This window comes from Rana temporaria, chromosome 3 (genome assembly GCF_905171775.1).
Source record: "Rana temporaria chromosome 3, aRanTem1.1, whole genome shotgun sequence".
Taxonomy (NCBI): domain Eukaryota; kingdom Metazoa; phylum Chordata; class Amphibia; order Anura; family Ranidae; genus Rana; species Rana temporaria.
This window is the reverse complement of record NC_053491.1, coordinates 12,287,626-12,312,915: the sequence shown is the minus strand read 5'-3', so window position 1 is coordinate 12,312,915 and position 25,290 is coordinate 12,287,626. Positions and strand designations below refer to the sequence as shown.

Below are 25,290 nucleotides of genomic sequence, written 5' to 3'. Positions count from 1 at the left end.
TGTGAGTTTAGTGACACTTTAAGCCGGAATTCTACTTTTAAAGAAAAAAAAAAATAATAAAAAAAGTCAGCAACTACAAATACTGAAATTGCTGACTTATAAAATTCATGTACTTACCAGAGCCTGGAGTCGATCGCGGTCTTCCTGCAGGCGGTTCTTTTTTACCGCTGCGGATCCCCAGCGCCGCCATCTTGGATATGGGAGCCGGGCTCTGACTTCCTGAGGAGTCGCAGCCAAGCAACCCACTGCGCATGTGCGCGATCATGCGACACCATGGGACTTGGTCCTGCAACCTCCCGGGACATGTGATCTGTGCGCACTTCATTCTCACCTAGGTGAGAATTGAGGAAGTGGGAGGGGCATTTGTCCAAGGAAAGTAGCCGCTCAAAAAAGAAAAAAAAAATATGTATATATGAAAAAAACTGCTATAGTGTTTATCGCCCATTCACACGGGGCGACAGCCGCCTGACAAGTCGCGTCCCGCTCTGTTCAATAGACTCAAGTCGCTCCCACTTAGAAAAAGGTTCTTGTACGACTTTGGGGGCGACTTGCATTGACTTCTATACAGAAGTCATTTTACCGAGTCGCCCCCAAAGTCGTGCCGCCCCTGTGTGAATGGGCTCTTAAGGGACGGGGGAGGGGAGTGGAAGGTCTGCTTTTAAATGGCTGCAATTTATTTCTCTGCTACAAATATACACACGTCAGGGACAATTTGTTTTGGGCTCCAGTCACACTTGTACAACTCTAAAGTCGCACGACTTTGGAGTGCATCTTTGATGCAACTTGGGGCGCAACTTTCACACAACTTTGGATGGGTGGGACTTTGGCTTTGACCAATGGTAATGCACAACTGTCACATTTATAACATTCAGGTGCGACTGAGGGTTTACATTGCAGTCTATGGCACTTAAGTCGCATTCAAGTCGAAAGAAAGTAGTGCACTGCAACTTTAAGGCTGCATTCACACCTAGGCGACAAAACGCCTGAAGCGCGACGCTACAATACGCTGGAGGGGAGAGATAACATGATTCTCTATGGAGATGGTTCACATCTCCACGCCGAACGCCTGAAGCTCAAACAAGTCCCGGACCCTTTTTTGTCGCGGCATATCGGGCGGCTTCGGCGTTCTCCATACCCGACAATGACCTATACAAAACCGCGGTTAAAAACGCTGCGTTTTGTCGCGGTGAAAAACGCCGCAATTTGTCGCGGTAAACGCTGCAAATCGCCTACGCCTAGGTGTGAATGCAGCCTAAGACCCCCATTTACACTTTATCAAGTTGTTATGGGTAGAGTTCTACTTTTAATTGAAGTTGGAAGCCGATTGGCTACCGTGCAGATTCTGACTCCTCACGTTTTAATACCTCCTCCTCCCCCTCCCATTGTTTGTTTTATAGACTGCCTGAAAAGAACTAAAGAATATTTTTATATGAGAAAAATGTAGAAAATTGTCTTTATTTTCTTTTATAGATTTTGTATATTTTGCTGCTCTAATTTTGGTTTAAAAATTCTGCTGAAATAATATTTAATATTTTGTGTTTATCAGACATGTACAGTATGTAAATCGTAAGACTGTCTGACCAGAATTCAAGATCATTTGGCAAGTCAGATGATTCACAGATGTATTTCTATACATACGAGGGCTGAAAGTAATCCAGAAGTGGGCGTGGCTTTATTATCTTCCGTAAATTGTTCAAATTTCACATGTTGGGAACTCTTCGTCTTTTTAGGAACTTCTCTTCTTTTTCATGCACTACAGTGGGGGAAGGGGGAAGAGGGCACTGCTTTGGGAGGGACGTTACTGGAAAAGTGGGGCAGAAGACACTACCATGACACTATGCGTTTTTATTGGAGGCACTTTTTTTTTCTCAAAAGGGCAACAATGCCCTCCTCTCCTCCCCTCCCCCAGAGATCTTTGATTTCCCCAGGGGAGAGGGATCTTCTGTTGTCCAGGTAGATCTCAACCTCTGAAAGGTTGCCTACCCCCTGCTCTATAGTAACTCCTCATCTTTTCCATTGCAGGTAAATAATGGATTCCAAGCAGAAGCAATGTGTTGTCATTGAGTTCTTGATGAAGGAGGGGGGGGCAGAGTGTCCGACACCCACAGAAGGCAACAGAATGTTTATAGAGATGACACCATTGAGGAGAGCGATGTCTTCCTATATCATTCCTATAAACATTCTGTTGCCTTCTGTGGGTGTCGGACACTCCTCTGCCCCCCCCTCCTTCATCAAGAACTCAATGACAACACATTGCTTCTGCTTGGAATCCATTATTTACCTGCAATGGAAAAGATGAGGAGTTACTATAGAGCAGGGGGTAGGCAACCTTTCAGAGGTTGAGATCTACCTGGACAACAGAAGATCCCTCTCCCCTGGGGAAATCAAAGATCTCTGGGGGAGGGGAGGAGAGGAGGGCATTGTTGCCCTTTTGAGAAAAAAAAAGTGCCTCCAATAAAAACGCATAGTGTCATGGTAGTGTCTTCTGCCCCACTTTTCCAGTAACGTCCCTCCCAAAGCAGTGCCCTCTTCCCCCTTCCCCCACTGTAGTGCACTCTGCCCCTCATAGCAGTGTCCTCTGCCATCCCCCTCCACTGTAGTCTCCTCTGACCCCCCCCCCCCCATAGCATTGTCCTCTGTCCCCCTCATAGTAGTTTTATCTGCCCCCCTCCCCTTTAGTACCCTTTGCCCCCCATAACAGCGTTCTCTGTATCCCCACAGTAGTTATATCTGCCCCCCCCCCCCCTTCCATAGCAGTGTCCTCACCTCCCCCCACAGTAGTGTCCTCTGCCCCCCCCCTCCCCCTGCAGTACCCTCTGCCACCCCATAGCAGTGTCCCCTGCAACACCACACCCCCCACAGTAGTGTCCTCTGCCCCCATCCCCCCCCCCCATGGTTTTGTCCTCACCTCCCCCACAGTAGTTTTCTCTGCCACACCATAGCAGTGTCCCCTGCAACACCACACCCCCCACAGTAGTGTCATGTGCCCCCCCCCCCCTTCCATAGCAGTGTCCTCTCCTCTGCCCGCCCCCCAAAGTAGTGTCCTCTGCCCCCCCTCCATGGTTTTGTCCTCACCTCCCCCACAGTTGTTTTCTCTGCCGCACCATAGCAGTGTCCCCTGCCACCCCCCCCCCCACCCCCCGTAATACCCTCTTCCACCCCATAGCAGTGTCCCCTGCAACACCACACCCCCCACAGTAGTGTCATGTGCCCCCCCCCCTTCCATAGCAGTGTCCTCTCCTCTGCCCGCCCCCCAAAGTAGTGTCCTCTGCCCCCCTCCATGGTTTTGTCCTCGCCTCCCCCACAGTAGTTTTCTCTGCCGCACCATAGCAGTGTCCCCTGCCGCCGACCCCCCCCTGCAGTACCCTCTTCCACCCCATAGCAGTGTCCCCTGCAACACCACACCGCCCACAGTAGTGTCATGTGCCCCCCCCCCCTTCCATAGCAGTGTCCTCTCCTCTGCCCGCCCCCCAAAGTAGTGTCCTCTGCCCCCCTCCATGGTTTTGTCCTCACCTCCACCACAGTAACACCATAGCAGTGTCCCCTGCCCCCCCCCCCCCCCACCCCCCGTAATACCCTCTTCCACCCCATAGCAGTGTCCCCTGCAACACCACACCCCCCACAGTAGTGTCCCCACCTCCCCCACAGTAGTTTTCTCTGCCCCCCTCCCCCTGCAGTACACTCTGCCACCCCATAGCATGTCCCCTGTGCCCCCCCCCTGTAGTACCCTCTGCCACCCCCCCCCACAGTAGTGTCCTGTTCCCCCCCTTCCATAACAGTGTCCTCTCCTCTGCCCCCCCCCCCCCCCCCCCTAAAGTAGTGTACTCTGCCCCTCAATAGCTGTTTTCCCTGTTGCTCCCAACACGAAGCTGTAGGTACAGTAGCTCTTTTCTACCTTTGGCCCCCTTTCCACACAGGGACGGATCCGTTACATCGGTCCGCCAGCTCAGTGGGAGATCTCTCCATTGATCTCCGCCAAGCCGGCAGATGACGGGTCCCCCTCTGCTCACTGAGCAGGGAGGGGCTTGTTTCTTTTCTATGGAGAGATCGGGACGAAAACGGACAGCATGTCCGTCCTCATCGGATCTCACCCAATCCGATCCGCCATGGACGGATGGCAAGGTATCGCCATACGTCTGATTTGATCGGATGTCAGCGGACATGGTCACCGCTGACATCCGACGCTCCATAGAGTTGTACGGAGCGCCCGTTCAGGTCCGCCGAAAAAAAACGAAACGCCTGTGTGAAAGGGGCCTTACAGCGGCTGTACATCAGAGGAGGGAGAGGCAGCATGGTGCTGAATGAAGGGCGGGGCCGGGAGCTGCTTATGAAGATTTACTCTATCGTGTCAAATTTGAACGATCTATGTAAATAAATATAGTCAGGCCCACTTTTGTATTCCTTTCAGTACAGCCTTCGTATTTTATGGTTTATTTTTTTTGGAAGATATCTCTGAGATCAGAGAGCTGCACTGATTCCGCTCTAACCTCGGAGACCCACCAAATAACCGCACACATCCGGACCCCTTCATAATCGCGGTGAGGCTCGCTTGTTTTATTTTGTGCTGAATGTGTAATGTCTTGTATACATTTTTCATAAAAGTTTTTCAGGGATTTTATTACTTTGTGTGGCTGTATTATTTATTCTGCTTTCCCCAAAAAAATGTCCCATGAAAATCTAAAGCTCACCATACACATTACAATCTGACACCACCTCCCTTTATGTAGTGTGAGGGACTGACTGCGGAGACCATGAGAAATGGTTTACAGGCTACCGCTCACTTTGTCCCGCCCGGGTTGTTGGCGAGTAAAAGCAGCCTCGGCTCAGTTTATTCAAACCACGCGCCCCCCCCCCCCCCAACGTGTTTCACCTCACCCCCAAGGCTTAATCCGCATTGCCATGATTAAGCCCTGGGGAGAAATGTGTTGGGGGCGTGGCTTGGATGAGTTCAGTTTAGACTGGTTTTACAACCCGGGCCGGGCAAGGTGTGCAGCAGCCGAGAAACCATTTCTCATCGTCTCTGCGTGCTTCAGGTCTGGATGAACCCTTCCCTAGCCTGCACCCTCACTAACCAGCCGTATCCTTTGTACAGGGTGAAAAACGGAAAAATCGGTGCCCCCGGGTGCTCGAGCCACAGTTGCTGGCTGAGTAGCGTAGTGTAGGAAAGATGATCCGTACTCCGGTTGTTGCTCTTAAAAAAAATAAATCGTAATTTTATTGAAAAGCCACAGTGTAAACGCAAATTAGATCAGTTGATGTGTTTCAGCCTATAAGGCCTAAGCCTCCATTCACACCTAGGCGACCCGACGCTCGATACGCTGGAGGGGCGAATTTCCATTGCTGTCTATGAGATGGTTCACATCTCACGCCGAAACGCCTGCCGCCTGAAAACAAGTCCCGGACCCTTTTTTTCAGGCGGCATTGGTGTTCGGCCATAGACGGCAATGGAAATGATTTGTTAAAAAAAAAGTTAAACGAATCGCGGCAAAATATGCGGCGTTACAGTGTGAATGCAGCCTTAGTCCTAATCATGTGGTTAGGACTAAGGCCTTATAGGCTGAAACACGTCAACTGATCTTATCTGCGTTTTTACCACCGTGGCTTTTCAATAAAATTACGATTTATTTTTTTAACCACTTAAGGACCGCCTCCTGCACATATACGTCGGCAGAATGGCACGGCTGGGCACTAGCACGTACAGGTACGTCCTCTTTAAGTGCCCAGCCGTGGGTCGCAGGCGTGCGCCCGCGACCTGGTCCGAAGCTCCGGGACCCGCGGACCCGATCGCCGCTGGAGTCCCGCAATCGGTCCCCGGAGCTGAAGAACGAGGAAGGGGTGTGTGTAAACACAGCTTCCCCGTTCTTCACTGTGGCGCCGTCATTGATCGTGTGTTCCCTTTTATAGGGAAACACAATCGATGACGTCACACCTACAGCCACACCCCCCCTGCAGTTAGAAACACAAATGAGGTCACACTTAACCCCTTCAGCGTCCCCTTGTGGTTAACTCCCAAACTGCAATTGTCATTTTCACAGTAAACAATGCATTTTTTGCTGTGAAAATGACAATGGTCCCAAAAATGTGTCAAAATTGTCCGAAGTGTCCGCCATAATGTTGCAGTCACGAAAAAAATCGCTGATTGCCGCCATTAGTAGTAAAAAAAAAAAAAAAAATTATAAAAATGCAATAAAACTATCCCCTATTTTGTAAACGCTATAAATTTTGCGCAAGCCAACCGATAAACGATTATTGTGATTTATTTTATTTTTTTTACCAAAAATAGGTAGAAGAATACGTATCGGCCTAAACTGAGGAATTTTTATATATATATATAAAAAAACAATTTTTGGGGGATATTTATTAGAGCAAAAAGTAAAAAATATATTATTTTTTTTCAAAACTGTCGCTCTATTTTTGTTTATAGCGCAAAAAATAAAAACCGCAGAGGTGATCAAATACCACCAAAAGAAAGCTCTATTTGTGGGAAAAAAGATGCCAATTTTGTCTGGGAGCCACGTCGCACGACCGCGCAATTGTCAGTTAAAGTGACGCAGTGCCGAATCGCAAAAACTGGCCGGGTCCTTTAGCTGCCTAAAGGTCCGGGTCTTAAGTGGTTAAGAGCAACAACCGGAGTGCGGATCATCTTTCCTACATCCATTGTTACAGGACTTTGGTAGCTTTTAGCTGGGGCCCCCCCAAGCATAATCCCAGGGCCACAGTGAGGAACCGACTGGATCCACACTGACTATAGAGAGAAAGGGGGCGCTCATATTACAAAGTCTTTTTGTAAATCTAAAGTTGATTCTACGGAGATTGTACAATGAGATTGTAACTTGTGTGGTAAAACCTTACATAGAAAATTATACTATTCACTTTATTTTAAGAGGCACGGGACTACAATTCACTTAAATGGGCTGTAAAGTCTAAACCTCGTACACACGATCAGATATCTGATGGAATCTAATCCGTTGGATATGCGATGAAGCTGACTTCCATCAGTCTTGCCTACACACCATCCGTCAAAAAGCAGACCGTGCCAAAACGCGGTGACGTAAAAAACGACAACGTGCTGAGAAAAATGAAGTTCAATGCTTCCAAGCATGCGTCGACTTGATTCTGAGCATGCGTGTATCTTTGACCCATGGAGTTCCACACAGAAGATCGTTTTGTTTTTTTCTATCGGTTTTTCATCCATAGGAAAAATGTAAAACATTTTTCTTTTTTTTTTTTCACCGATTGAAAAAAAAAAAAAACAATGGGGCCCACACACGATCGGCTTGTCCAATGAAAACACTCCATGGGTTTGTCCGATGAAAACAGACCAATCGTGTGTACAGGGCTTCAAAGTTTTTTACCTTAATGCATTCCTTGCATTAACCACTTCCAGACCCCCCACTGAACATATACTGGGGCAGGATATCGTTTCGTGCATGAGATACTGTGGACGCACCCGCTGCATGCCAGGGGAAGCGCCAGGGCTCCAGTCCTGTGGGAACGGAGTTCCTGCACTTTTTTCACAGCAGGAACGCAGTTCCCTTTGCAGGACGAGAGCAGTCGAGCCACCCGAGCCGATCCTTCACTAAGCGGCAATGCCCAGCTCGAAGCAAGTTCTTTCTAAATCCCGCGATAACTCGCGGCAGACCTCCGCAATGTCTCCTGGGAACAATGACAAAAGCTCCCAGGAGACATTGCGGCATCGAGGAAGTGACGGAATACCCGCACACTACCCGATGAATCCATATACAGGAAGCGGCCAGTAACATAAAGGATTACTAAGGTACAGTGGATCAAAAAAAAAAAACATGCGGTTTAGTAATTATGCATATGAGCGTATATTTTTTTCTTTGGTGGGGGAGGGGATCTTGGGTGGGAGTTCCCACACTTTTTTCCCCTGGACTTGACCCCTGGGGAGCGCGTGTGAATTCGGCGTGCCGTGCTATTGTCCCGCGAATTTGCGCCCCGTGATTACCATGACTCGAGGTATATCCCACGATAAATCCCGCGGTCCCGCGAATGGCGTCAAATCCCCCCCCCCCCCCCAACAACTCCGATCCACGGAACCCCCCCCCCTCAACAACTTTGATCTGCCCCCCCCCCGCACAACAACTTTGATCCACGGAATCCCCCCTCAACAACCTCCGATCCAAGGAATACTCCCCCCCCCCAACAACTTTGATCCGTGGACCCCCCCCCCCCGCTCAACAACTTCGTTGGGGGGGGTATGCTCATTTGTCCCTCATTCTGAAGTTGAAAAGTTGGGAGGTATGGGGGTGGGGCCAAGTCCAGCTGTCTGTGTCAATGGACGCAGCAGAGGGACTGGGGTGTGAGCACGCACAACTGCCCCCCCCCCCCCCCCATGGGAATGGGAGCACTGGCCAGAGAGGAGGGGCCAGGACCGCCAGTGGGGGGATTTAAAAAAGAGGAGGTTCCCATCCGCTCTGTGCAATTCCATTGCAGAGTAGGTATGTAAAGATGTTTGTTTTGTGGTTGTTTATTATTTATTTACCTTTTTACAACCCCTTTTTAAAGGGTTAGTTCACTTTTACTAAAAAAGCTGCCTATGCAGGTAAAGGGCACCTGTAAATACAAACAAACTGTGTGCAGTGTGGAGACCAAAGTTAAATCCTACCCCTGCTTTATGTGTAGCCCATTTATGTACCTGAAAGGATGGACAGCCAAAAACCTTTAGGTTGTCTTTATTTAAAAAAAAAACAGTGGATGGAAAACAGCCTACGCGTTTTGCACTTCGATCGAAGTGCGAAACGCGTAGGCTGTTTTCCATCCACTGTTTTTTTTGCTAAGATTTTTTATGAATTACTTACCCGAGATCACAGCCGTCCTCGTCTCCCCCTCCGGCTGGCGACACCTCTCCTGAGGGTTACTTCCGGGTACTGCGGCTCCGGCGCTGCGATTGGCCGGAGCCGCGATGACAATCACTCCCACGCATGCGTGGGAGCTGCCGGTAGCGGCACACAGACTGAAGCAACAGCACACATACGTGCCATTGCTTCAGTTTGCCCCACTGCGCATGTGCCGATGACTTGCAGGGGATATGTCCTAGACCGTGCAGGATTAGGAGATATCCTGGGTAGCTATATCTTAATCTCGGCTTACCTGTAGCATAAAGTTGTTGTAAAGGGTTTACAATCACTTTAAGGCCCACCAAAACCCCATAATGCTCTTCACCCGGCCCCGAGGCAGACTGCTATTCTGACTCTGTAACGAACGATCCGTGGGTGTCGGCAGACACAGAGTCTGTGGTACCTGTTGATCGGCATAATCGCAGCGGGAAGGAGGCACCTGTGGTGTGCATTCTCACCCACTACCTGGAAGGGCGGAATCACACACTCACACACCTGATGTGGCCACCCTGTAGCGTAGAAGTAAAACTGCTATAGGACCGTTGTGAAATAGTTAATGATGGACTTCCCCCCCCCCCCCCCCCCCCAAGTCCCAGTTGTGTAAGTGCAATGATTTTATATTTGCGTTTGGCTTATTACTAAAAGGTTTCCTGCACCAGGGTCTGTGTGCCCTTTGTTTTGTCTCTACGATTAGGTAAACACTAGGGTTGTCCCGATACCGATACTCAGCATTTGCGCGAGTACTTGTACTCGCGCAAATGCTCCCGATGCCCGACCCGATACTCCCGGGGTGGAGTGCGGGTGGGGAGGGGGCGGAGAGCGGAGCAGAGCAGTCCTCGTATGGAGGAGAGGAGAGCTGCTGCCGCCTAGTCCCCTAAAACAAAGCCAAGTTAGTTAATTTGCGCTTGGGGAACACAATGGGGTAGATTCAGGTAGCAATTACGCCTGCGTATCCATAGATACGCAGCGTAATTGCTAAGTAGCGCCGGTGTATCAACTTTCTGTATTCAGAAAGCTCGATACGCCGACTGTAGCCTAAGATACCACTGGCATAAGTCTCTTATGCCGTCGTATCTTAGGCTGCATTCTGACGCTGGCCGCTAGGTGGCGTTCCCGTAGTTGTCAGCGTAGAGTATGCAAATTGCATACTCACGCCGATTCACAAACGTACGCGCGCCCGGCGGTCGTGTTTTAGGTCGTTTGCGTTCGTCGCTTTCGTCGTAAGGCTGCTCCCGCTATTAGGAGGCGCAGCCAATGGTAAGTATAGACGTCGTTCCCGCGTCGCGATTTTCGAAATTTACGTCGTTTGCGTAAGTGGATCGTGAATGGCGCTGGATGCCATTTACGCTCACGTTGAAGCAAATGACGTCCTTGCGACGTCATTTACCGCAATGCACGTCGGGAAATTTTCCCGACGGAGCATGCGCAGTACGTTTGGCGCGGGAACAAGCCTAATTTAAATGATCCACGCCCCCTATGGGATCATTTAAATTACGCGCGCTTACGCCGGCCCCTTTTACGAAACGCCGCCGCAAATTACGGAGCAAATGCTTCGTGAATGAAGCGTTGCTCAAGTAATTTACGGAGGCGTAGCGTAAAAGCGGTACGCTGCGCCGCCGTAGCAGTGCGCGCCCCTACCTGAATCTACCCCAATGGCTTTCATTTGAATAGCTGTGTGTTCCCCGCTGTGCCTCGTCATGTATAGACACTCCCCCTTGCCCAAAAACTTTGATAGACAGATCACCCGTCCCAGGATTGGACGGGTGATCTGTCTATCAAAGTCCCCGGGCAAGGGGGAGTGTCTATACATGACGAGGCACAGCGGGGAACACACAGCTATTCAAATGAAAGCCGTTATGTTCCCCCAGTACTGATCAACTAGATGTCAGCAGCGGCGGGGGGGGACTTGGCTTTCTCTTAGGGAACGTGGCTGAATTTAGGGACATGGCTGCATTTAAAAAAAAAAAAGTATCGGTATTCGGTATCAGCGAGTACATGGAAAAAAGTATCGGTACTCGTACTCGGTCCTAAAAAAGTGGTATCGGGACAACCCTAGTAAACACTATGGAGGGGAGCAGCTGATCCCGGGGGGCAAAACAATAGCAAAATTGGCCTGGAAAATTCATCCATACACAACCAACCGACTTCTTCTCTCCATCCCTACTATGGGATATGTATGGATTATTTTTTATAAGGTATCACATTGTCACTATTAAGACAACTTTTAATGAAATAAAATAGTTTATTAAAGAAAAAAATATATATACACACATATGTATAAACCATCAATCATCATCATCTTGTACTTCTGAGTTTGTATCATTGGATTGCGTTTCTGCTGTTGCGGTCACTACTGGACTGGCCGCTGGCTGTGTGCCGCTTTCCACTACATTGTCTACTTCTTCCAACAAATCTTCATCAAAATCCTCCGGAATCTCATCGGGATCAGCAGGCGGAGGAGTCTGAGACACAACGGGTGTCGGGGCCACTGCTGGAGGAGCAAAAAGGAGACTTTTACACGAACAGGAAAATAACACATTTTCCTATTTCCTGAGCGAATCACCACAAGGCTCCCATCCAACAATTATCATCTGTTTTTGTGCTTTTTACATTTACTCATACTGATTGCTACATACAAGAAAAATGTCATCAAAATGTTTTCTACAGAGAAATATATAAGCAAAAACTTGAAGAAAAGATTGGAAAGCCGCACTTCCACAAAATCCTTAAAAAGGTTGCCTTTAATAGTAAAAATGGAAACGGCACTACAAGTCACAGCAGACAGTGGGGTATATAGCCGACGCGTTTCACACTGTAATGTCAGCGCTTAGGCTGCATTCACACCTGAGCGTAGGTCGTTCGGTCTTTTTTTTCCAGCGTTTTGTTGTGCGTATTAATGCTTATTTGTGCGTTTGCATACAGCGTCGTCCGACGTTTTTGTACTTCGTTTTTTATTTTAGCCAATAAGATAAATCAGGGTTCGACAAATCCCGGGCGCCAGGTCGCCATGGCGACTAGAAATAGGGTCCTGGCGACTTGGCTTGGAAGGGGGGCAAAAAAAAAATTTTTTTTTTTGAGCTGATGCCATCTGGTGGTGAGTCGTTGGTATTACAAGTTATTACCACCAGATGTGTGAGCTGGTGCCATCTGGTGGTGGCCGTTGGTATTACAAAGTTAAACATTACAAGTTAAACAGCAATTCTAATGTAATTTTTCACTATTTTCACTGCCATCTTCTTCCCTCTAATTAGAACCCCCAAACATTATATATATTTTTTATCCTAACACCCTGCAGAATAAAATGGCGATCATTGCAATACTTTCTGTCATGCCGTATTTGCGCAGCGGTCTTACAAGCGCACTTTTTTGGGAAAAAATTACACTTTTTTTAATTTAAAAAAATAAAGACAACAGTAAAGTTATCCCCATTTTTTTTTTAATATTATGAAAGATAATGTTGCGCCGAGTAAATTCATACCCAACATGTCACGCTTCAAAATTGCGTCCGCTCGTGGAATGCCGACAAATCTTCATAGGCGACGTTTAAAAAAGTCTACAGGTTGCATGTTTTGAGTTACAGAGGAGGTCTAGGGCTAGAATTATTGCTCTCGTTCTACCAATCGCGGTGATACCTCACTTGTGTGGTTTGAACACCGTTTACATATGCGGGCGCTGCTCACGTATGTGTTCGCTTCTGTGCGCAAGCTCGTCGGGCTCCTAACTTTTTTAGCTGGCTCCTAGATTCCAAGCAAATTTGTCAACCCCTGGGATAAATGATCATCTTTTCATCACTTGTTGCTATGTCTGTAGATTTATTTTTATCTTCTGCCTGGGTGAAAAGTTCTATTGATTAAAGTGACAAAACGCCCGTAGCAAACGCTCGTTGTCGCGCTAGTCGCTTGAATCGAGCGTTTCCATTACTTTCTATGGGAAATAGAAACGCCCAAACTGCCCGATTCGCGCGAAAAAGGGTCCGGAACTTGTTTGAGCTTCAGGCGTTTTGGAGTGGACATGTGAACCATCTCCATAGGGAATAATGTATTTTTTCCGAACTAGCGTTTTTGAGCGTCGCGCTTCAGGCGACAAAACGCTCAGGTGTGAATGCAGCCTTAGTCATTCCGTAGCTGACATTACAGTGCGAAACGCGTCAGCTATATACCCCACTGTCTGCTGTGACTCGTAGTGCCATTTCCATTTTTACCATTAAAGGCAACCTTTTTAAGGATTTTGTGGAAGTGCGGCTTTCCAATCTTTTCTTCAAGTTTTTGCCCCGTGCATTGCCGGCACCCACGCTTCTGGGAGGACAGGGATTGCTGAGTGCACTCACCTGGGAGCGGCAGTTCTTTTCTCAGAGAAATATAAGCAGAGGAGACGGTGTTTATGACCGCAGAACTCCACAGTAACGCCGCTCATATTGGCAACAACATTTATTATTGCAACAGGAGTGCCTTTCATCCTTGGATTAGAATCTATGGAGGCAACTGTGCAAACTATGGGCTAGATTCAGTAAGACCTGCCTAACGTGTATCTCATATACGCTACGCCGCCGTAAGTCAGAGAGGCAAGTGCTGTATTTACAAAGCACTTGCGTCCTACGTTACGGCGCTGTAGCGTAAATGTGCCGGCGTAAGCCTGCCTAATTCAAATTGTGTGAGGTGGGCGTGTTTAATGTAAATAAACCATGACCCCACATAAATGAAGTTTTGAACGAACGGCGCATGCGCCGTCCACGGACGTATCCCAGTGCGCATGCGTCGGATAGAATGCCTAAGATACGCTTCTAGATTGTAAGCTCTAACGAGCAGGGCCCTCTGATCCCTCCTGTATTGTGACTGTACTGTCTTCCCTGATGTAAAGCGCTGCACAAACTGTTGGCGCTATATAAATCCTGTATAATAATAATACGTCGAACACTGCCTACTACGTGAACGTAACTTGCGCACAGCCCTATTCACGTACGACTTACGCAAACGACGTAAAAAGATACGCTTGTTCCGACGTCCATACTTTGCATGAGCTGCGCCACCTAGAAACCAGCTTTATCTTTACGCCGGCGTATGTCTTCCGTAAACGGTGTAACTAATTGCGACAGGCGTATGTACGTTCGTGAATCGGCGTATCTTGCTCATTTGCATATTTGACGTGGAAAACAATGGAAGCTCCACTTGGCGGCCATCGTAAATATGCACCCTAAGATACGACGGCCTAGGAGACTTACGCCGCTCGTATCTTAGCCTAATTTAAGAGTATCTGGTTTCCAGAATACGCTTAAATATACGACGGCGCAGATTCAGAGTTACGACAACGTATCTACTGATACGCCGGCGTAACTCTCTCTGAATCTAGCTATATGTACTTTGAAGTTGAAAATTTACTTTTCTTTTTTTTTTGTACTTTATCACCATTTCTTCCCAATTAAACTTGGATATCCACTTGCTGACCAGCTGGACTTCACACACTTCTAGCTGGATGATGCCCGCGGCAGGAATCATACCGGTGCCGTTTGTTTAGACAGTTTTGCGCGATTACAATTGCCCTGGGGTGGTAATCGCACACCCTCTAATATACGTGTGCCACATTCTGAAATATATGGGGTTGAAGAAAAAAAAACAGGAGTATTCTTTTCAAAAAGATGGACTTTGTAGACACATACAGATAAAAAATTGTAATTTTAATAATGCATAAATATGTCTACACAACATAATTCATAATATACAAAAAAGGAACCAATTTAGGTCTCCAAGAGATATACTCGATGGCCTCAAGGCTTGCTGTAACGCAGTACGGGTCTCGCGCTGGGTGGAGTAATGGGATGAAACCGATTGGGTCCTTTAGGACATTAAAAAGCGGCTCGACATGTTTCGCGATTTTGTGCATTTTGCTTCTTCAGGAGCTTCTAGGTTTAAGACAGGTGTTCAATATACTTTGATTAGAATATATTTAACCCTTTCATGCCTGAGCCTATTTCTGACATTTGGTGTTTACAAGTTAAAATCCGTATTTTTTGCTAGAAAATTACTTAGAACCCTCAAAAATTATATATATTTTTTTTAGCAGAGAATCTAGAGAATAAAATGGCAATGGTTGCAATATTTAATGTCACACAGTATTTGTGCGGCGGTGTTTTAAACGCAACTTTTTGGGAAAAATTTACTTTCATGAATTAAAAAAAAATGAAAAACTAAAGTTAGCCCAATTTTTTTGCATAATGTGAAAGATGATGTTACGCCGAGTAAATAGATACCAAGCATGTCACGCTTTATAATCGCACGCACTCGTGGAATGGCGACAAACTACTGTACCTAAAAATCTCCATAGGCGACGCGTTAAACTTTTTTTTACAGTTACCAGGTTAGTTACAGAGGAGGTCTAGTGCTAGAATTATTGCTCTCGCTCCGACGATCGTATGCGTTTTCTTTGTTTCGCGGGGAGGGGGGGGCGCGCTTTAAATTTTTTTATTTATTTTTTCTTATTTATTTTTATAATATTAAATTGTGTTTTTTTTTTTTTTTTTTTACATTTTGATCACTTTTATTGCTGTCACACGGATTGTAAACATCCCTTGTGACAGCAATAGGTGGTGACAGGTACTCTTTATGGAGGGATCGGGAGGTCTAAAAGACCCCCAATCCCTCTTTTGCACTTCAAAGTATTCAGATCGCCGAAAACGGCGATTCTGAATACTGTGTACTTTTTTAAATCCGGTGCCATTGGCAGTCGAGAAACCCGGAAGTGACGTCATGACGTCGCTTTCCGTGTTAACATTGCGGAGACTGAATCAAAGCAGTTTACGGCTTAGTTTCAGTCTCCGCCTGGACACAGAAGGCGCGGGATGGAGGATCGGGTCTTCCGGTGGGACAGGAGGCCCGGTCAGAGCGGCGGGAGGGGGGGGGCGTGGGATGTCCCCTCCCGCTCCTCCGGTATAACAACCAAGCGGCTTTTAGCCGCATCGGTTGCTATGTCTGGATAGCCGATCGCCGGCTCTAAACAACGGTACCGGGATGATGCCTGTGGCTGCAGGCATCATCCCGGAATAACACCCGAAAGTCGAGGACGCATATATGCGTACGCTCGCCACGAAAGGGATAATGTGATAAACTAAAATGCTACCAAGTAGCCTGCATCAAAAGCATGAGATTTGCAGATAACAACCGTATTCAAGTATGCACACTCACCAAATAAGGAGCTTTTTGTGGGAGAGAACAGTAGATGCCTCAGACTTGGTCAACAATACCTACCCCCCAAGATTGTGATATTAGGGGAAGGAGAAATGAAAACCAATAAGTACCAGACCATCAGCCACCATGGGTTGTACAATGATGGAGAGCAAGTAGGGGTACACCTGATAATTCTAGGTAAAAAAATATACGGGGCAAAACAATAGCAAAATTGGCCTGGAAAATTCATCCATACACAACCAACCGACTTCTTCTCTCCATCCCTACTATGGGATATGTATGGATTATTTTTTATAAGGTATCACATTGTCACTATTAAGACAACTTTTAATGAAATAAAATAGTTTATTAAAGAAAAATATATATACACACATATGTATAAACCATCAATCATCATCATCTTGTACTTCTGAGTTTGTATCATTGGATTGCGTTTCTGCTGTTGCGGTCACTACTGGACTGGCCGCTGGCTGTGTTCCGCTTTCCACTACATTGTCCACTTCTTCCAACAAATCTTCATCAAAGTCCTCCGGAATCTCATCGGGATCAGCAGGCGGAGGAGTCTGAGACACAACGGGTGTCGGGGTCACTGCTGGAGGAGCAAAAAGGAGACTTTTACAAACAGGGAAAAAAAAAAATGTATTTCCTGAGCGAATCACCACAAGGCTCCCATCCAACAATTATCATCTGTTTTTGTGCTTTTTACATTTACTCATACTGATTGCTACATACAAGAAAAATGTCATCAAAATGTTTTCTACAGAGAAATATATAAGCAAAAACTTGAAGAAAAGATTGGAAAGCCGCACTTCCACAAAATCCTTAAAAAGGTTGCCTTTAATAGTAAAAATGGAAACCGCACTACAAGTCACAGCAGACAGTGGGGTATATAGCCGACGCGTTTCACACTAATGTCAGCGCTTAGGCTGCATTCACACCTGAGCGTAGGTCGTTCGGTCTTTTTTTTCCAGCGTTTTGTTGTGCGTATTAATGCTTATTTGTGCGTTTGCATACAGCGTCGTCCGACGTTTTTGTACTTCAACGTTTTTTTATTTTAGCCAATAGGATAAATGATCATCTTTTCATCACTTGTTGCTATGTTGGTAGATCTTCTGCCTGGGTGAAATGTTCTATTGATTAAAGTGACAAAACGCCCGTAGCAAACGCTCGTTGTCGCGCTAGTCGCTTGAATCGAGCGTTTCCAAACCGCCCGATTCGCGCGAAAAAGGGCCCGGATCTTGTTTGAGCTTCAGGCGTTTTGGAGTGGAGATGTGAACCATCTCCATAGGGAATAATGTATTTTTTCCCCTCTAGAGTTTTTGAGCGTCGCGCTTTAGGCGACAAAACGCTCAGGTGTGAATGCAGCCTTAGTCATAGTTGACATTACAGTGCGAAACGCGTCAGCTATATACCCCACTGTCTGCTGTGACTCGTAGTGCCATTTCCATTTTTACCATTAAAGGCAACCTTTTTAAGGATTTTGTGGAAGTGCGGCTGTCCAATCTTTTCTTCAAGTTTTTGCCCCGTGCATTGCCGGCACCCACGCTTCTGGGAGGACAGGGATTGCTGAGTGCACTCACCTGGAGCGGCAGTTCATTTCTCAGAGAAATATAAGCAGAGGAGACGGTGTTTTGACCGCAGAACTCCACAGTAACGCCGCTCATATTGGCAACAACATTTATTATTGCAACAGGAGTGCCTTTCATCCTTGGATTAGAATCTATGGAGGCAACTGTGCAAACTATGGGCTAGATTCAGTAAGACCTGCCTAACGTTAGGCAGGCGTAGCGTATCTCATATACGCTACGCCGCCGTAAGTCAGAGAGGCAAGTGCAGTATTCACAAAGCACTTGCGTCCTATATTACGGCGGCGTAGCGTAAATGGGCCGGCGTAAGCCCGCCTAATTCAAATTGTGTTGAGGTGGGCGTGTTTAATGTAAATAAACCATGACCCCACATAAATGACGTTTTGAACGAACGGCGCGTGCCCCCTCCGTGGACGTATCCCAGTGCGCATGCGTCGGATAGAATGCCCAAGATACGTCGAACACTGCCTACTACGTGAACGTAACTTACGCACAGCCCTATTCACGTACGACTTACGCAAACGACGTAAAAAGATACGCTTGTTCCGACGTCCATACTTTGCATGGGCTGCGCCACCTAGAGACCAGCTTTATCTTTACGCCGGCGTATGTCTTCCGTAAACGGCGTAACTAATTGTGACGGGCGTACGTATGTTCGTGAATCGGCGTATCTTGCTCATTTGCATATTCGACGCGGAAAACAATGGAAGCTCCACGTAGCGGCCAGCGTAAATATGCACCCTAAGATACGACGGCGTAGGAGACTTACGCCGCTCGTATCTTAGCCTAATTTAAGAGTATCTGGTTTCCAGAATACGCTTAAATATACGACGGCGCAGATTCAGAGTTACGGCGGCGTATCTACTGATACGCCGGCGTAACTCTCTCTGAATCTAGCTATATGTACTTTGAAGTTGAAAATTTACTTTTCTTTTTTTTTTGTACTTTATCACCATTTCTTCCCAATTAAACTTGGATATCCACTTGCTGACCAGCTGGACTTCACACACTTCTAGCTGGATGATGCCCGCGGCAGGAATCATACCGGTGCTGTTTGTTTAGACAGTTTTGCGCGATTACAATTGCCCTGGGGTGGTAATCGCACACCCTCTAATATACGTGTGCCACATTCTGAAATATATGGGGTTGAAGAAAAAAAAACAGGAGTATTCTTTTCAAAAAGATGGACTTTGTAGACACATACAGATAATAAAAAATTGTAATTTTAATAATGCATAAATATGTCTACATAAGATAATTCATAATATACAAAAAAGGAACCAATTTAGGTCTCCAAGAGATATACTCGATAGCCTCAAGGCTTGCTGTAACGCAGTACGGGTCTCGCGCTGGGTGGAGTAATGGGATGAAACCGATTGGGTCCTTAGGACATTAAAAAGCGGCTCGACATGTTTCGCGATTTTGTGTATTTTGCTTCTTCAGGAGCTTCTAGGTTTAAGACAGGTGTTCAATATACTTTGATTAGAATATATTTAACCCTTTCATGCCTAAGCCTATTTCTGACATTTGTAGGTAGATTCAGAAAGAGTTAGGTCGGCTTATCAGTAGATAAGCCGACCTAACTCAGAATCTACGCCGACCTAAGTTTAAGTATATGCTCAAACAGAGATACGCTTAAACATATCTAAGATACGACGGCTTGCGCCGTCCTATCTTAGATTGCAATATTTCGGATGGCAGCTAGGTGGCGCTTCCATTGCGGTCGGCGTAGAATATGTGAATGAGTTGATACACCGATTCACGAACGTACGCCCGGCCGCCGCAGTAGATTTACGCCGTTTCTGTAAGGCATTATCAGGCCTAAAGTTATTCCATCTATTAGGTGGAATAGCAATGTTAAAGTATGGCCGCCGTTCCCGCCCCGAGATTCGAAATATATAGGTCGTTTGCGCAAGTCGTCCGCGAATATCGATTTACGTCCACGTCGAAATCAATAGGCCCGTGCGGCGTACTTAGCCGCAATGCACACTGGGAAATGTAGGCGCCCGGCGCATGCACAGTAACAAAAAAAAAAACTTAAGGTCAAGCCTGATTAACATTAAACACGCCCCCCTTACACACATTTGAATTTGGCGCCCTTACGCCCGCCCGCTTTAGGCTACGCCGCCATATATTAGTAGGCAAGTACATTGAGAATCATGTACTTGCCTAGCTAACTTACGGCGGCGTAGCCTAAACAGGCAAGTTTGCACCAATGTACCTGAATCTACCTATTGGTGTTTAAAAGTTAAAATCCGTATTTTTTGCTAGAAAATTACTTAGAACCCTCAAAAATTATATATATATTTTTTAGCAGAGAATCTAGAGAATAAAATGGCAATTGTTGCAATATTTAATGTCACACAGTAATTTATTGTCACAACGTATTTATTTATGCATTATTAAAATTACAATTTTTTAATCTGTATGTGTCAACAAAGTCCATCTTTTTGAAAAGAATACTCATGTTTTTTTTCTTCAACCCACACCGTTTGTTTAGAGCCGGCGGTCAGTTGTAAAAATAAATCCTAGCATTTAACCATTTGCTGGATTGCTTTTACTAGCGCCGCCCCCACCCCCCTCCCTCCAGGGCTCTCTTGCACTCTCCTATCCTACCAGAAGTGTTGTAATATTAATATATATGTGTAGGTATGTATGGCACAATATATTGTATTGCATTACCATATTGACCAGGAATTCAGTTGAACTTTCCAAGCCAGCTGAATTCCAACATATCAAAGGGACAGCTGAAGACCCTTTGATGTGTTAATCTTATGCAAGACTACCTAGGAAGTATTTATTGATGGTAATTAGACTTGAGGGGGAATTCATTCAGGGAAACATTTGGTTGACCTGGAAGAACCCCTCCCTCCAGTGTGAGACCAGCATTTGAGACATTCAAGCTGGCATTCAGTCAGTCTTGTCACCGAGAATATTCTCTGTATGAACATGGCACAGGTCTAGGAAAAGATGGGATTCTGAATTACTCTGTTGGATTTGTATTGTCTGTCGAATTTGGACTTTTTGGCCCAGATCCACAAAGAAATTACGCCGGCGTATCCATTGATACGCCGCGTAATTTCTACGATGCCCCGTCGTATCTTTGTTTTGTATCCACAAAACAAGATACGACATACCCCGTTTCCCCAAAAATAAGACCTACCCTGAAAATAAGACCTATCGTTATTTTCCAGGAGGGCTGAAATATAAGCCCTACCCCAAAAATAAGACCTAGTTAAAAATGCTTGTAAAATCCTCTAATCCACTATATTACAGTAGTATATAACGTACAATGTGTGTGTGTCTGTAATATAATTGCGGGGAAGAGAGCTCCGGCGGGTAACAGAAGTGCAGAGCGGCGCTATAACAAATGTATTTGGCACAATTATATTACAGAAACGCACACATTGTACATTATATACTACTGTAATAGAGTGGATTATAGGATTGTACAAGCATTTTAACTCAGTTCACACTGGGGATTCCTGACAGGCAGAGAGGGGGAGATAAGACAGCACATTACATGGTAAGACCTACCCCGAAAATAAGCCCTACTGTGTCTTTTGTTGGCATAATTAATATAAGACCCAGGCTTATTTTCGGGGAAACACGGTAATACGGGCTCGATCCGACTGGCGTACGTCTTAACACGCCGTCGGATCTTAGGTGCTTATTTACGCTGGCCGCTAGGTGGCGCTTCCGTTGATTTCCACGTAGAGTTTGCAAATGAGCTAGATACGCCAATCCACAAACGTACGTCCGACGCATTTTTTTACGTCGTTTATGTAAGGCTTTTTTCGGCGTAACGTTACCCCTGCTTTATGAGGCGTACGCAATGTTAAGTATAGACGTCGGGCCAGCGTCTAATTTTCCGTCGTTTGCGTAAAACGTTCGCGAATAGGGCTTTGCGTAAATTACGTTCACGCCGAAAGCATTGACTATTTGCGACGTGATTTTGAGCATGCGCACAGGGATACCCCCACGGACGGCACATGCGCCGTTCAAAAAAAACGTCATTTACGTGGGGTCAAGTTGCATTAACATAAAACACGCCCACATCTTATTCATTTGAATTCCGCGCCCTTACGCCGACACATTTACACTGCGCCGCCGTAACTTACGACGCAAATTCTTTGTGCATACGGAAAATACGCTGTAAGTTACGGCGGCCTAGTGTATCCGAGATACGCTATGCCGGGCTTATAGATGCGCCGAGGTATGTGGATCTGGCCCTATATTGTATTGGAAGTCAAATAAATGCACTCTCTGGAGAGCCTGGTGTGTTGCTGCGGGATAATATAATTTATAGTCATCATACTAACACCTAAATATCAATTATCTAACCGAAAATACACTATACTTATATTTATATCACTACACCAAGCGGCGGCACATCACTGGCTGGGCAGACAAAGAAAGCCAGGATTGGCTTTAATCAGCTCTCTATGGTATTATTATTATACAGGATTTATAATGGCGCCAGCAGTTTGCGCAGCGCTTTACAATACGAGGGCAGACGGTACAGGAGGAATCCGAGGGCCCTCCTCATTAGAGCACCAGAAGCGATGACCTGACATCACTTCCAGTTTATCTGGATGTCAAACGGCGCCATTTAATCCACACAAATGGTGTTTTGAATGCTTTTATGTGTAGAGGAGGGGATTTGAGGTCTTATAGATCCCAGATCTCTCCATAAAGTGTACCTGTCACATAGATGTTTATTCATTTTTACACACACATATATATGTAAAGTATAAAATCTATGGGCCAGATTCTTGTAGAATCCGCGGCGGCGTAGCGTAAGCCATTTACACTACGCCGCCGCAAATTACTGGAGCATGTGCCGTATTCTCCAAGCACTTGCTCCGTAATTTGCGGCGGCGTAGTGCAATTGGCCCGGCGTAAATTCAAAGGGGGCGGCTTGTATTTAAATTAAGCGCGCCCCCGCGCAGATCGAACTGCGCATGCGCCGGGCGGAAAAGTAGCCCAGTGCGCATGCTCCAGCTCACGACGGAAAACGTCAATGACGCCGACGTGAGCGTCATTGACGTAAAGTCATATTCGCGGACGACTTAGGAAAACGATGTAAACGACGGAAAAAGCCGACGCTGACCCGACGCCATACGACGGACCTTAGTAAACTTGCTCCTCATATAGCAGGGGCAAGTTTACGTAAACGTCGTAAATTCACTGCGTCGTCCGCGCGTACGTTCGGGAATCTCGCGTAAATAGCCAATTTGCATAGACGACGGGGAAAACGACGAGGCGACACCTAGCGGCGGGAAAAAAAATTGTATTTAAGATCTGACAGCGTAAGAGCCTTACGCCTGTCGGATCTAATGGATATCTATGCGTAACCGATTCCAGGAATCAGTCGCATAGATACGACGGCCAGATTAGGACTTACGACGGCGCAAATGGCGTTGCGCCGTCGTAAGCCCTTTGAGAATCTGGGCCTATATGTATCCAAATGAATTCTGTAAATAGGAATTTTATGCTGGTCTTTACCTGAAAAAAAAAATAAAAAAAAAAAGGCACGAGGGTGAAAAACGTTTAGCCTTTACAGCCATTGTGCGCGGTTGAGGGGCAATTACGGCGCAGTCCCATTCACTTGAATAGGTCTGGTTCGGCAGGCGGTAGTGCCCACTGATTGCAATAGGGAGTATAATTCCTGCTGCAGCCATGAAGCAACACACTGTAGCTACGACATGTGCACACCCCTGGTTGCTGCCTCTGCAGCCAAAGGGGGAGTAGTTGAGGGGCACTAAAAACACAGCTTAACTTCACGGTTTTACTGCTCCACCCCTCAAACACAAATATAAACAAGCCTTTAGCGCAGGCAACCTGGGGCCCTCCAGCTGTTACAGAACTACAAGTCCCATCATGCATCTGGCAGCAATTGTAACTGCCAGCCTTGCCTCGTGGGAAATGTAGTTCCACAACAGCTGGAGGGCCCCCATGTTGCCTACTTCTTTAGCGTCTGCAATACATACCCTGGCTATCCGCTAGTGCCTGCATCTTCTGCATTCTCTTCTCCAGAGCCAGAAGCCTGTTCTTCTCTATCCTCCGTCTCGTCTCTTCACTCAGCTCAGCGGTGCTGGATTGTGACAAAGATGGTGCCGGGGGTTCCGGGAAAGCTGGGAAGTCTTCAGAATCAGGGCGGTCATCTTCCATCTGTACAACAACTGGGAAAAACAAATGTAAAAGTATTCATAAAAATTCATTAAAACCAGCTTTATTAACCACTTAAGACCCGGACCATTATGCAGGTTAAAGGGGTTGTAAAGGTAAAAGTTTGTTTACCTTAATGCATCCTATGCATTAAGGTAAAAAAACATCTGACAGCACCCGCCCCCCCGAGCCCCCGTCTTACTTACCTCGCTGTTTGAAAGTCCCGGGCGCGTGCGTGTCATGTTCGGTTCCCAGCCTGGCCATTGATTGGCTAGGCTGATTGATAGCAGCGCAGCCATTGGCTGGCGCTGCTGTCAATCACAGCAGATGACGCGGCGCGCTAGGGGGCGGGGCCGAGTGATACATCGGCGGCCATAGTCGCCGACTGTATCACGGGAGCGCGCTCGCAAAAGCTTTCCACCATGCGAGGGAGCTCGCATGAACGTGGAAAGCTTTTCCCCTTTTTGTGATTCGGCACTGCGTTACTTTAACTGACAATTGCGCGGTCGTGCGACGTGGCTCCCAAACAAACTTTTTTTCCCACAAATAGAGCTTTCTTTTGGTGGTATTTGATCACCTCTGCGGTTTTTATTTTTTGGGCTATAAACAAAAATAGAGCGACAATTTTGAAAAAATAAAATCGCAATAAGCGTTTATCGGTTGGTTTGCACAGAATTTACAGCGTTTACAAAATAGGGGATAGTTTTATTGCATTTGTATTAATAATTTTTTTTTTTTTTACTAGTAATGGCGGCGATCAGCGACTTTTTTCGCAACTGCGACATTATGGCAGACACATCGGACACTTTTGACACAATTGTCATTTTCACAGCAAAAAGTGCTATAAAAATGCACTGTTACTGTGAAAATGACAATTGCAGTTTAGGAGTTAACCACTAGGGGGCGCTGTAGGGGTTAAGTGTGACCTCATGTGTGTTTCTAACTGTAGGGGGGCGGGGCTGGACATGTGATGTCAGTGATCGTCTTTCCCTATATCAGGAAACAGACGATCAGTGACATTGCCACAACGAAAGACAGGGAAGCTGCGTTTACACACACCTCTCCCCGTTCTTGAGCTCCGGCGACCGATCGCGGGACACCGGCGGCGATCAGGTCCCGCCGGCGCGGTCACAGAGCTTCAGACCGGGTCGCCAAGCCGTGCCATTCTGCCGATGTATATCGACGTGAAGGGGTCCTTAAGTGGTTAAAAAACGGGACATAAAAGTCCAAAATGTAATGTATGGAACCATCGCACAGAAACCCCAATGCCTGTAGAGGTTCTGTCGGCAGGAACCATTTTATCTTGTGGCAGTATTAATGTCACATTAAATTACTAATCAATGCAACACAGAAATATCTGCCACACAATTTTCAAAAGTTTAGTAAAACACATACCCCGGGGTACCTCTTTCTCTATTTACCCCCTGGGTACCTCTTTCTCTATTTACCCCTGGGTACCTCTTTCTCCATTTACCCCTGGGTACATCTTTCTCT

General features: G+C 46.5%; 1 protein-coding gene and 1 non-coding gene across 4 annotated transcripts in view; both read right to left on the bottom strand.

The window, feature by feature from the left end:
- Positions 1–11,080: 11,080 nt before the first annotated feature.
- The window catches only part of TIPIN (TIMELESS interacting protein), a 31,562-nt gene continuing 17,352 nt past the window's right edge, over positions 11,081–25,290 (bottom strand). For 2 of the 3 annotated variants that reach the window (XM_040342262.1, XM_040342261.1), the window contains exons 7-8: positions 23,619–23,810; positions 16,371–16,631 (exon numbers count right to left, since the gene is read on the bottom strand). In XM_040342262.1, the coding sequence (XP_040198196.1) occupies positions 16,426–16,631; positions 23,619–23,810 (398 nt within the window). In that variant the 3' untranslated portion in view covers positions 16,371–16,425. Of the gene's footprint in view, positions 11,353–16,370; positions 16,632–23,618; positions 23,811–25,290 lie in introns of those variants that run through there. The other variant, XM_040342263.1, reaches the window with a different exon arrangement.
- On the bottom strand, positions 25,032–25,160 carry LOC120934202. The gene has a single exon (XR_005748347.1).